The sequence below is a fragment of the Vipera berus genome (assembly GCF_964194415.1).
Source record: "Vipera berus genome assembly, chromosome: 2".
Lineage (NCBI taxonomy): Eukaryota > Metazoa > Chordata > Lepidosauria > Squamata > Viperidae > Vipera > Vipera berus.
The window spans coordinates 134011248-134024709 of NC_138203.1; the positions used below are offsets into that span (position 1 = coordinate 134011248).

At 40.3% G+C, this 13462-nt stretch overlaps 1 protein-coding gene and 1 long non-coding RNA gene across 3 annotated transcripts in view; both read right to left on the reverse strand.

The window, feature by feature from the left end:
• Positions 1 to 13462, reverse strand: part of LOC308664294 — a 359871-nt gene that overhangs the window by 22625 nt on the left and 323784 nt on the right. The window lies entirely within an intron of this gene.
• The window catches only part of B4GALNT1 (beta-1,4-N-acetyl-galactosaminyltransferase 1), a 108510-nt gene that overhangs the window by 22625 nt on the left and 72423 nt on the right, over positions 1 to 13462 (reverse strand). The window contains exons 2-3 of one of the 2 annotated variants that reach the window (XM_081321381.1): positions 9108 to 9323; positions 7506 to 7679 (exon numbers count right to left, since the gene is read on the reverse strand). In XM_081321381.1, the coding sequence (XP_081177507.1) occupies positions 7506 to 7679; positions 9108 to 9322 (389 nt within the window). In that variant the 5' untranslated portion in view covers position 9323. Of the gene's footprint in view, positions 1 to 7505; positions 7680 to 9107; positions 10383 to 13462 lie in introns of those variants that run through there. The other variant, XM_081321380.1, reaches the window with a different exon arrangement.

Consider the following 13462-nt stretch of genomic DNA (forward strand, 5'->3'; position numbering starts at 1 on the left):
AAGCCTATTCACAAGGTGGGAAACCCATTATTTGCATTATTTTCATGGCAGTAAAATTAGAACTTCATGCCTCCTGGAATAAGTCTAGCAGTTTACTTATTCAAAACTAAGCCTCATGCTGCTCACTGGGATTTACATTTCCTATTACTGGGAAGATCAAACATTACATTCATTCATTGTAATACTTGGATTAATATTTTGTAGTTTTTTGGGAACTTGTATTACAATTTAATCCAGAAATGCTTCTGACTTCCCATGACAGGAAGGCACAGTTAATTATAATCATTTTTAAAAAGTACAAGGTGCTCAGGAGACTAACAACCAATCAATCTTCTGTCTTATCAAATGATACTGTTTCCCAGTAAGTTGGAATGGCTGTTTGTAACTTTGGATGTTTATCATTTGGAATGGCTTAATTATTGATTTAACTTTACATGCTGCCCAGACTCACTGCTCTGAGATAGGTGCCCATATAGATCCTACAAATGAATGAATGAATGAATGAATGAATGAATGAATGAATGAATGAATGAACAAATATTTTATATATATTTCCCATGGTTTCTCGTCATACAGTTTCCTTTCCATCTTTCCTAATGTAGTTAGTTTAACTGAAACATATCAACAAGACTGCAGAATGGCACATAACAATTTTTAGCCCTATAACTACATTCTTTACTATAAAGGCAGTCCTTTATTTCATTTTTTTTATTTTTCAAAAATTCACTTTTGCCCTTAGTTTGGTCATTTAACGTTTATCATACAAATTGTACCATTTAATGTAATCTCTCACTTTCATATGAAAAATATGGAAACTGAATTGTCTTTCTAAAATAAATTTATATATAATCAGGTCGTCCCACAGGTACTTTTTCAAGAGGCAACTGGACTTCCTTGTTTTTCTTTGAAGACATTTCGCTTCTCATTCAAGAAGCTGAAGAAGCTTCAAAGCCAAAGAAGCTTCTCGGATGAAAAGTAAAACATCTTTAAAGAAAAAGAAGAAAATCCAATTGCCTCTTGAAAAAGCACCTTTGGGACAATTATGACCTGGACATAGACATATGTTGTTGTTAGCTGCAAAGTCGTGTCCGACCCATCGCGACCCTATGGACAACATTCCTCCAGGCCTTCCTGTCCTCTACCATCTTCTGGAGTCCATTTAAGCTCACGCCTACTGCTTCAGTGACTCCATCCAGCCACCTCATTCTCTGTCGTCCCCTTCTTCTATTGCCCTCGATCTTTCCCAGCATTAGGCTTTTCTCCAGTGAGTCCTTCCTTCTCATTAGGTGGCCAAAGTATTTGAGTTTTAGCTTCAGGATCTGGCCTTCTAAAGAGCAGTCAGGATTGATCTCCTCTAGGACTGACCGGTTTGATCGCCTTGCAGTCCAAGGGACTCGCAGGAGTCTTCTCCAGCACCATAGTTCAAAGGCCTCAATTCTTTGGCGCTCAGCCTTTCTTATGGTCCAACTTTCACTGCCATACATTGCAACTGGGAAGACCATAGCCTTGACTATACGCACTTTTGTTGACAGGGTGATGTCTCTGCTTTTTAGTGTGCTGTCTAGATTTGCCATGGCTTTCCTCCCCAGGAGCAAGCGTCTTTTAATTTCTTGGCTACAGTCCCCATCTGCAGTGATCTTGGAGCCCAGGAAAATAAAATCTGTCACTACCTCCATTTCTTCCCCATCTATTTGCCAGGAATTGAGAGGGCCGGATGCCATGATCTTGGTTTTCTTAATGTTAAGTTTCAACCCAAGTTTTGCACTCTCCTTCTTCACCCGCAACAAGAGGCTCTTTAGTTCTTCTTCACTTTCTGCCATTAGAGTGGTATCATCTGCGTATCTTAGGTTGTTGATATTTCTTCCGGCAATCTTAATTCCAACTTTTGATTCATCTAGCCCTGCCTTTCTCATGATGTGCTCTGCATATAAGTTAAATAGGCAGGGCGACAGTATACAGCCTTGCCGGACTCCTTTCCCAATTTTGAACCAATCAGTGGTTCCGTGTCCAGTTCTCACTGTTGCTTCTTGACCCGCATATAGGTTTCTCAAGAGACAAATAAGATGGTCTGGTACTCCCATCTCTTTAAGAACTTGCCACAGTTTGTTATGATCCACACAATCAAAGGCTTTAGCATAGTCAATGAAGCAGAAGTAGATGTTTTTCTGGAACTCCCTAGCTTTCTCCATGATCCAGCGTATGTTGGCAATTTGATCTCTAGTTCCTCTGCCTCTTCGAAATCCTGCCTGTACTTCTGGTAGTTCTCGATCCACATACTGCTGAAGTCTAGCTTGTAGGATTTTAAGCATGACTTTACTAGCATGAGAAATGAGTGCAATGGTGCGATAGTTTGAACATTCTTTGGCACTGCCTTTCTTTGGAATTGGAATGTAAACTGATCTTTTCCAATCCTGTGGCCACTGTTGAGTTTTCCAAATTTGCTGGCAAATTGAGTGTAGCACTTTTACTGCACTGTCTTTTAAGATTTTGAATAGCTCAGCTGGAATACTGTCACCTCCACTAGCTTTGTTGTTGCTCAGCTTTTCTAAGGCCCACTTCACTTCACATTCTAGGATGTCTGGCTCGAGGTCAGTGACCACCTCATTGTGATTATCAGGGACATTAAGCTCATTCTTGTATAGTTCTTCTGTGTAATTTTGCCACCTCTTCTTAATCTCTTCTGCCTCTGTTAGGTCCCTGCCATTTTGGTCCTTTATCATGCCCATTTTTGCATTAAACGTTCCCTTCATCTCTCCAATTTTCTTGAAAAGATCTCTGGTCCTCCCTATTCTATTGTTTTCTTCTATTTCTTTGCACTGTTCATTTAAGAAGGCATTCTTATCTCTTCTAGCTATTCTCTGGAATTCTGCATTCAATTGGGCATATCTATGTTTTTCTCCCTTGCCTTTCGCTTCCCTCCTTTCCTTAGCTTTCCATAGACATATATAATCAGGTAATTGAGTCCAAAATTTCCATTGCTCAACAAGACAGTTGTTAAGTGAGTTTTGCCTCATTTTACAACCTTTCTTGCCTCAGTTGTTAAGTGAATCATTGTAGTTGTTAAGCTAGTAACACAGTTATTTAGTGAATCTGACTTTCCCATTGACTTTGCTTGTAAAAGGTGATCACATGATCCCGGGACACTGCAACCATCCTAGATGCCAGTTGCTAAGCGACTGAATTTTAATCACATGACCACGGGGATACTGCAATGGTTATAAATGTGAAAAACTACCATAAGTCAATTTTTTTCCAGTGCTGTTGTAACTCTGAACGGTCACTAAACAAATGGTCATAAGTCAAACACTACCTGTACCATTTGATTTTAGATATTTTCACTAGAATACAAGAGTCAGTTTAGTGTAATGGTTAAGGCAACAGGCTAGAAAGCGGGAGATAGTGAGTTCTAGTTCTGCCTTAGGCATAAAACCATCTGGGTGACTGACGTTAGGCCGGTCACCTTCTTTCAAATCTAAGGAGACAATCACAACTCACTTCTGAAAAACTTTGCCAAGAGAACTACAGGCACCAATCCAGAAAGTCTCTTGAGAACCGGATATGACTGAACAGATTTTTTTTTTTAAAAAAAATAGAATATATGTTTTTGTAAAGTTTGCCTTGGTTTTGCTCTTAAATTTTTCTTTGTAAAACTAAGTGGAGATTTTCTTTTTTTAATCCTTACTTTTCAGATTTGTCCCTTTTTCACGTTTCTCCCTTACATTTTCTAAGAACGTTTGGTCATTTTACCTAGGTTTTATGAGGGGAAAAAGTGAACGTGTTATACCCTTTCTACTGCAAGAGAGCACAAGCTAAATCTCAGTGTGATTTACCTTTCTGCAAATATTTCACCCATTATTTAAGGCACTGATATAATCGGTGACTGTTTGATGGGAGATACAGAATCCAGCTAAGTCCAGCAAAACAAGTACATGCTTAGAGCAGGAATGGGAGGAATGCAAAACAGAATTATTTTTTTCATCTAAGTCTCATGCCATTAACTCTTTCACTGCCACACACTAAAATTAAACATTTTAATTTTCAGCACTTACTGAGGGTTAATTTAATTTAATTTAATAATTTAATTTGTATACCGCCCTTCTCCCGAAGGACTCAGGGCGGTGAACAGGGCAATACATAATAAAAAACAGGATACAAAAATTAAAAAGTAATTAAACAACAATGCCCGTAATAAATTAATACATATTAAGAGTTAAAACCGATTTATAAAACCCAACCCCATCCCATCAGACCAGGCCAGCTTGTTCAAAAAGAAAGGTTTTGAGATCGCGCCGGAAGGAGCGAAGGTCGGGGGCCGTCCGGAGCTCAACCGGCAAGCGGTTCCATAGGTCTGGCGCGCCCACAGAGAACGCTCTCCCCCTGGGGGCCACCAATCGACATTCCTTGATCGGAGGCACCCTGAGGAGGCCCTCTCTGTGGGAGCGCACTGGACGGAGGGAAGTTGACGCCGGCCGCAGGTGTTGCCGTAGGTAATCCGGACCCATGCCATGTAGGGCTTTGTAAGTCATCACTAACACCTTGAACCTCACCCGGAGAGCAACCGGCAGCCAATGCAGCTCGCGGAGCAAAGGTGTAGCATGGGAGTATCGGGAAGCCCCCAGCTTAAGGAATGGAAGGGCAATGGGAGATTTTTAATGTTATTGATTTTAAAAGAGTTTTGGGCACACAAAAGCCGAAGAGACAGCGTTTGTCCAAGGACATCTCCGTGGTCATGTGGCCGGCATGACTAGATGCCAGAGGCGCACGGAATGCTGTTACCTTCCCACCGTAGTGGTCCCTATTTTTCTACTTGCATTTTTACGTGCTTTCGAACTGCTAGGTTGGCAGAAGCTGGGATGAGTAACAGGCGCTCACTCTGTTACGCGGCACTCAGGATTCAACCCGCCAAACTGCCGACCTTCTGATCGACAAGCTCAGCGTCCTAACCAGTGAGCCACCGCGTCATTAGACTAGACATACCTAATTCCTGTAATCATTCTTAGTATGTTTTAGCCTCCAGCCCCGTAATCATTCTTGTTGCTTTTCTCTGCGCTCTTTCCAGAGTCTCAACATCTTTTTTGTATTGTGGTGACCAAAACTGGATGCAATATTCCAAGTGTGGTCTTACTAAGGCTTTGTAAAGCAGTACTAGAATTTCACATGATCTTGATCTATCCCTCTATTCATGCAGCCCAGGATTGTATTGGCTTTTTTTGGCTGCTGCTGTACACTCTTGGCTCTTATTTAAGTGATTGTCCACTAGGACTCCAAGATCCCTCTCACAGTTACTGGCATTAAGCCATGTTTCACCTAGTCTGTACCTATACAGTTGGTTTTTCTTGCCTAATTGTAAACCTTACTTTTTATCTTCATTAAATTTCATTTTGTTAGATGGGGCACTGCATATAAGTCTGTCAAGATCTTTTTAGATCTTGAGCTTGTCTTCTGGGGTGTTGGTTATTCCTGCCAGTTTAATGTCATCTGCAAATCTGATGAATTTCCCCTTCTATTCCCTCGTCTAGATCGTTTATGAAGATATTGAAGAGTATTGGGCCTAAAACGGAACCCTGAGGTACCCCACTGCTTACTTCCCTCCATGTGGATGTCCTTTAAGGACTACACATCAAGTACAATATGTAAGCCAGTTACAAACTCATCTGGTGCTGTGCTATCTATCTCATATTTTTCTAGCTTCTAAGAAGTATGTTCCAAAAATAGATCTGATCACATGGGCAATTTCTGGATAATTTCATATCTATGTTATTTGCCTTTAGAGGCAGGTCTAAAAAGAGCAAGGGAATTACTTGGTAGTGCAGTGTCATCTTCTCCAGATGATATCTTTCAGATCCACTGAACACATCTTTCTCTCCCATCCCTGAATATAATCAGAGTTCTATTACAATCCATATTGAACGCACCAGGCAAAGGCTGTTCTTAAAGATGTTTGATGTGAATTTTTCAATGATCAACTTTTGCCAGGGTTGGACACTCCTGATTTAAATGCTCAAGGACAGCATTGAGTGCTACTGGAAAACTACTTCAAGTAAAATAATGGATTACTTTAGCCTAAAAACAGAAATGGTATCTTAACAGAGGTTCACTAAAGCTTTCTTCAAGTTGAGCTCAATTCCCAATGTCCTGGGGAAAATATGTATTTTATTTTCTTCATAACCATATAGGGAAGTCATTTGCCATTAACGACATTCAGAATGTTATTGATTTCTTTTTTTAAAAAAAAACCTTCTTGGTTTACCCTTTATCAATTGCTAAACAATAACTCTCGACAGCCAGTATATCAGTGGTAAGAGATATTGTTAGAATTTAGCAATAAATGTCTGGAAGATTATTAGGTTCCCTACAAATTTAATTTGCTCTGTCTTTTTTCCTTGGTTCAAAGACTCTCTCATCATAACAGAAAGCCTGCAAGTTGAGAGGGGATCTGACTGGGGGCGAGAGGCAACCATGTTTGTAAATCATGCAATGGGTGTGGAAAGGGTTGGGTCTGTTTGTGCTTTGTTTGGTGGCATGGGGAACTAGCATCTGTCAAACAAACCCTGATTCTATGAGCTGCTGAAAGCTGCTGGCTGGGTGGAAAGACTATGTCTGTCTCACTGTTTTCAACCAAAAATAAGCCATACTGCGGAAAACAATTAATGAAAATTTCACAGCATGAACACCATGTTTACATGCCAAGCTGATCCCAGCTGAAAAGGTGCTGCCCTTAACCCTTGGGGCAACTGTCACCAAAAAATGCCATCAAAAAATGCCACCAATGCAAATTATGAATACCACTTATTTTCAGGACTGGCTGCTGAGAATATACCAATTCTTTAAGAAGCTTGTTAATTTCCAATATGGGAGAAATGTAAACTCTTGATCGGGACCAGTTTCCTTAATAAAGGCTTCCTCTTATATAACTTACAAGCCATCATCCATCATAGGTTTCTAATGGCTAGAAAGAAAAAGAACAACAAGCAAGATGGCTTTTATAGTTTTAGTGCTCTCATCATGGAAAGCCCTGTGAAGGAAGTCTACCAAGCTGATTTGCATAAGTTTGTATGAAAACTTTAGTCAGGAATGTCTTGATCTTATTTACCAATGCTCTTTTCTGCTTGAGATATAAAACAATCTATGCATGATTACTCTCTAAACTTGGACTGAACACATTCCGGCTAAATAGGTTTAGATATTGGAAAGGAAAACCTTGAATCCTATGGATTTTACAATCTTCTCTTTTCATGTTTGATACAATACAGCAACATATTATAAAATCCAAATTGTTCATATTTTATGTAAGATTATGTCAAGCATATTTCTGCACGTGCTTGTTGCCTCCTATATATCAGGTACCCTGGATTCTGTTCATTGGTCATGTTGCTCATTACTAGTGGCCACTTGTCTCATAGAAGCCTTAATGGCCAAAATCAGCTTCTTGAGGTGCCTCGTCATCCAGTGCTCGATGCAATCAAAGATTATACAGATTATGCCCAGCTCTAGCCATTACTCACCTTTGTTGATAACCATGGTATTCCTGTTCCCGTTTGCTGTTGATGTCCGCCAGGTCAGAAGGCTCAAAGGCATTGGTAAATTCCACAGAGTACTCCTGACCAAAGAGCTCTCTCTGAAAGGGCAGGTTCAAACTTGCTCGTGCCTCACATTTACAGGAATTTTTAGGAAGAAGCCTGCCAAAGGGATGGAGATACAACACTCAACACTGCAGAAGAATGTTCTGGTTACTTTAGGTCACAATCAGGCAGTGTAGAGATGCCCATCTTGCACAGCAAGACACTTCAGCAAATGAGCAACCATTTATGTCTAAGAATGTTTAAGAAAAATATTTACTTTTCACAATAGATAGGCTGGACACTAAGTATGGACAAAGGGCCCTTGAAAATGGCCGAAGGCATGCTTAATATCTGAAGAGCCAGGTAGAAGGGAGGATGGCCACCTGCAGATTCATTCATACTGTGTGCAGCTGTAGCCCTTCACTAAAGGGCAACCCAGGGGAAGATGGCAACCCTTCTAGTCATTCAACTTTGGAATACTGTGCTCTCTGTTGGATGTGTTGCTTGTTTCACAACTCCAATGACTGATTTGGAGGCCATCATTCTTCTTGCAATGTACACATTTATCGGCCCAGATTCAGCCACTCAAGCCCTGTGCTGGTTGAAACAAGCACCAAGAATGCAAGATTTTCTCCAACCCTTGCCAACTTAAGGTGACAATTTTAAAATAGAAAATCAACTGGCTGCATGATTTGCTGATGTGTAATATGTAAGCTGTTTACCAAGTCTCTGGACCAGTGGTGGCAAACCTATGGCACGCGTGCCAGAGGGGGCACTCGGAGCCCTCTCTGTGGGCATGCGTGCCTTGCTCTTTGGCTAAGTTTTCGCAGGGAAAAGCCATTTCTCAAGCCACTTCCTAGCCAAAACAAGCCTCCGGAGTGAGTGCACTGTTTTCAGCTTTGAATCATATCAAACACCAGAAACAGACTAACAGATGACCTGAGTGCTGCATGTGTGCCTCTCAAACTTACAAAGTATAAGCCAAGGTTAGACAAATTATTAGCATGCATACAACAGCAAAAATTACATTAATTGTTCAAAAGCATGCGAAATGAAAACTTTTACCTTTCAGCAAAAAGTTGTTTGTATCATTCAAAGCTTTGTTATTGTGTTTTTCTTTTAAGACAAAAGATGTTAATGTATGAGTTGTTTTTTCTAAGCTAAAACCTCAGTATTCAGATTAAATTGCCATGTTGGCATTTTGCAATAAATAAGTGGGTTTCGGGTTGCAGTTTGGGCACTTGGTCTCTAAACATTTCGCTATCACTGCTCTGGACCCTACATCCAGCCTAAATATGCAGAAGTGCCAGGTCTCTTTGATGATCAGATTGTCAATCCTCAGAGAAGGGGGCAGGAAGGGAAGAGAAGGAATAAACCTGGGTAATTGTAGGCAGGAGAAGGAAGAAAAGAGAACTTCTTGGCAGAACACATTTGCAAATTTTAAAAAAGGAAGTAAAACACACAATTACAAAAATAAAATGCTGCAAAATACAAAAAAGGGGAAGTACAATGTGAACCTTGGGGGTATAAAGAAATCTGCCTTACTGAAGAATGTCCTCTTTGATCCGGAAAGCAATGTGTGCATATTTCTTGTCAGGCACCAGCAGATGATCGGGCAACAAAAGCCCGGGTAGCTGATCAAACCGATGTCGCAAGTCCACGGTACTGTAATGCTTTGGCGACCACACGTGAAGATACAGCAAAGCCAGGGATGCTATCAGCACCATCAGTGCACACACAAATTTTTGGACAGGACGCATCCTGGAGCACAGTGAGAGGGAGAGAGAGAGAGAGAAGAAAGGGAAATGAAAAAGAGAAAGGGATCTTGTCTTAGGGCATGAAATGAGCTTGGGATACCAGTTCATAGGAAGACATTGAATCCCTTAATCACCCTTTCCGTCAGGACCAATGGAGAGAAAGGAAGGATGCATTGCCAGTGCCCTACTGAGAACCCAACTTGCCGTCCCTGCAAAGCAGCCATTCAGTTTGGTTGTCTTCATTGTGTTCATCCCTGTTGCTTGGGGTAAGAACTGTGATCTGAGTTTGCCTCCACCCCAATCCATTTTCCTTTCCATTTAAGCCCAAGTAAGATACTGGTAGTTGGGAACTATTTCTGAGGTAAGAGTAGGATAACAAAGCAAGGTAAGATGTAAATGAAGATTCAACCATCCAGTATCTTAAAAGGTTAAACCATGGCAAGTGGACCAAAGTTTATTCAAGCCTAGACAAGTTTCGTTACTCATCCAAGTAACTTCTTCAGTCAAAATGAAAGTCAGATTAGTCATTGGAATGAATCAACTCTTACCATACAGACTGCAGGGGGTTTCTCCCCAAAATGAAAAGCAACATGTAAATGGAAGATTCAATCATCCAGGCCAAAAGTATCTTTAAAAGATAAGTTATTTACATGTTGCTTTTTATTTTGGGGAGAAACCAAAACTTGCCTCGGTTTGAATAAACTTTGGTCCAGTTGCCATGATTTAACCTTTTAAGAAAACAAGGTAAGGAAAACCTGAAGAGCAGTTGTTCGGTAATGCCTTCCCGCCATTTCCTCAAAAGTGGCCATAAGAGTAACAAAATGACATGCTGTAGACATTTACTTTCATCATATCTGTGTGTTGCATATACACATGAGCTGGGGAGGGCAGGGCAGGCAGGGAACCAAGAGGAAGAAATGTGGCCTAGATGGGGGTGGGAAAATAGACAATTCTTTTTTATTTTGGTTTGGGGGAAGGGTTGTGTATATGTGACACACCAGCAGAGTCAAGTTAAGCATTTTTTGAATGCTTGATTCTCTCTGCTCTAGACAGATCTAGCACATTTTTCATCACCACTTTTCTTTTGCATGAGAAAGTTCTGTTCTGTTGTGATTTAGAAGTTACACTGCAGGTAGAAAGAAACACAGAGTAACAAGAAGTTTTGTATAATTTTTTTTGGCTGATTCCAGCCCATTTTTAAACACAATCTTCCTTTTGACCGCTTCCCACATACCTAATCAGTCCTACAGATTAGTAGCAGTCTGCAAGAATTTTTTATTTGCTTAACAATGTGCAAATAATGTATTTTGCTGTAGAAGACAAATGATCCCCATTTCCTTCTGATTCTCAAAAGTAATTCCAAGATTCAGAATTTTAAAAATGTAAATTCTATTCTATTCCAGTAAAACAATAACTATGCATTTCCATGTAAACACAGAATTTTGAAACTGCTTGCTCTCTCAAATAAAGTTCTTGCCTTTTTTCCCCAAAAAATTATTTTCTACAGTGAAATACAACTACTATGATAAGAAAAGGGAAAAAACAGTAATCATACAGTGAAGAAAAAGACTTTAGATATGTTATGGTGATTAAGATAAACCCAGCAATAAAAGCGCGCAAGCGCGCGCGCGCACACACACACACACACACACACACACACTGTATAATAGTCAGAGATATGGATTAATTTTAACCTAATTAACTTAGAAATATACTGCTCTTTTCAGAACCAAACACTTTTCAAAAATAGATAGTAGGTTCCTATCTTAAATCAAGTCCATAAAATCAGGAAGATCATTTTTTCTTCTATTTATATAAAATTATTCCCTTGGCTATCGTCCAGGTTCTATGGCACCAAATATCATCTTCTGATGACAAATTCCCTATTTTAGGAATATAGATGATCACACAAAGATCCTTAACAAAAACATTTCTTTCCAAAATTGTAGTGTTGCAGCATCAATGCAATTCAAAACCTAATCACTTACCAATTAATGACTAAATGTGCCTAGCAGCTTTCATGGATGGCAGGAAAGACAAAACACTGGATCCTAAAACCTGCTATGAAGTCTCATCAGGTAGGTGCAAAAAGATATTGATAAAAATTCTCACTCCAAATGAATACAGCTGTTAAAATAAAAGCCCAATTATATAGTAGTTGAAAATCTGGTAGGTGAAAGCTGCCATCATCATAACAAAACCTCATTTAGGTAAAGAACGTTTAAAGGGCTTTAGTTGACTATAAAAAAACATTCCCGTTATTTTCCCCATGTGATGGAACCTAACCCTGGAATCCCTCTGCAAATGCACTTTAATCTCGAGATAAATATACATTAATCATTCACTACATAAAGTATTATCATTTTAACAGCATTAAATCTTATCCAGAAAATTAATAGAAGCTCTAACCATCAACTGATCAGTATTGCAACAGTGTCTATGCATGCCTATGGAAATTCTCAAAGGTGTTCTTCAAAAGGCAACTGGATTTTCTTGTCCAGAGAAAGTCAAAACAAAGAAGTCCAGTTACCTTTCGAAAAGCACCTTTGGGACAGTATCTATACAGTTTTAACGTCTAGTGTCAACTATACAAATGAGCCATTTCTCCTACTCATTTTTAGTTGCCACATAGAACGGAAGGAAGGGGGTTGCCCAGGTGCTTCGCTAGTCAAAATAATCTTTTCTTCCATGGGAACCAAGATCATCGGCAGCTCCAGAGATTGCAGGCTGGCGAGAATATGTATTGGGGAACATAATTGCTTGCATAGTTTTAAGGGTGGGATTTTTTTAAACTTTGTATTAGGGAATTGCTACATGCATGTCCAGACTTGCTTTCACTTTTGACCATGCCGATACTCTGTAACTAATAAACATGTTGTCAACGCTGCTAACATCGGATCTTCTTGCTTTGACATGTTCTTTGAGAAATTTGCAAGCCTTGGAATTCTGCTTTATTCATCTCTGTCTGTCGGAACCCTGACATTAAGCCAAGTCTCCTCCTCCTCCTTTCTCGGGTGCTGGCCCCGACTGCCTATCCATTCACTTTTGGGAGAGCAATAAAAACTTGGCAAAGACTCGAGGTGGAGGACAAAATTGAAACCGCTGCTAGCCACAATGGGGTGCAGGATGGCGCTCCAGCCAGCGAGGAGGCATCACTGGCAATGGCTCGGCCAAAGACCAGGGTGATCCATCCTGGGAAGCTGGTACCACAGGAAGGAACTACAGCCCTAGCGGACCTCTTTCAAACCAAGGCTGCCCCTCAGCTCTTATTGCTGCCATCCCAGGGTTCTTCGTCTATGGACAGCAAGAAAGGAAAGGGGTCCACAGATTTTAAACCTGAACTTTTTTTACTAGGTATAATGACAGAAAAGTTTGATAAACAAAGTATACACTTGATTTTACATGTGATAACAGCGGCAAGAATCATATTCACATAATATTGGAAAAATGAAGAAATACCGCCAGAGGAAGAAATAGTTAAAAAAAATACTAGATTGTGCAGAAATGGACAGACTTACTCTGAGGTTGAAAGAAAAAGAAGAAACAGAATGCTTTCAAACTTGGCACTCATTTTATCAATGGCCAGAGAAAAGAACAAGGGATTAGGAATTAAATTTGTACTAGTGAATGATAACTCAGACAACACGTTTGTTGAGTAAGTCCTTTTGAATTGTCTTTAAAAAATCAATTAAAAAATTTTTAAAAGAAAAAGAAAGGAAAGGAAAGGAAAGGAAAGGGGGTAGATGGGATGAGATGACTCCGGAGAGTGGAGATTTAAGTCCGCAGTCCACAGCCCCTCACTCAAACAGAAGTCCACAGCCCCTCACTCAAAGAGACGTTCGGCAGGCTGGAGGTAAAGGATACGATTTCTATTGCTCAGGAGATGGGTACCATGGGGGGAAATGCCAAGAATTACCCCTCTTCCCCCTCCCTCACCGGAGTTCCAGCCCAACTGCCAGGGCCTGTGCTACTTCACGCATCCCCCAACCAGTTGTGATACCAAGTCCTGTATCCCAGCCAAATCCGTTGCCTTGGCCTTGCAAGCCTCGGAGTTCTGCTTTATATGTCTCTGTCAGAACCATGACATCTGGTTTTCATGCCTTATACAATGTATAAATCTGCTTTTTTCAGTTTGGCTTTCTT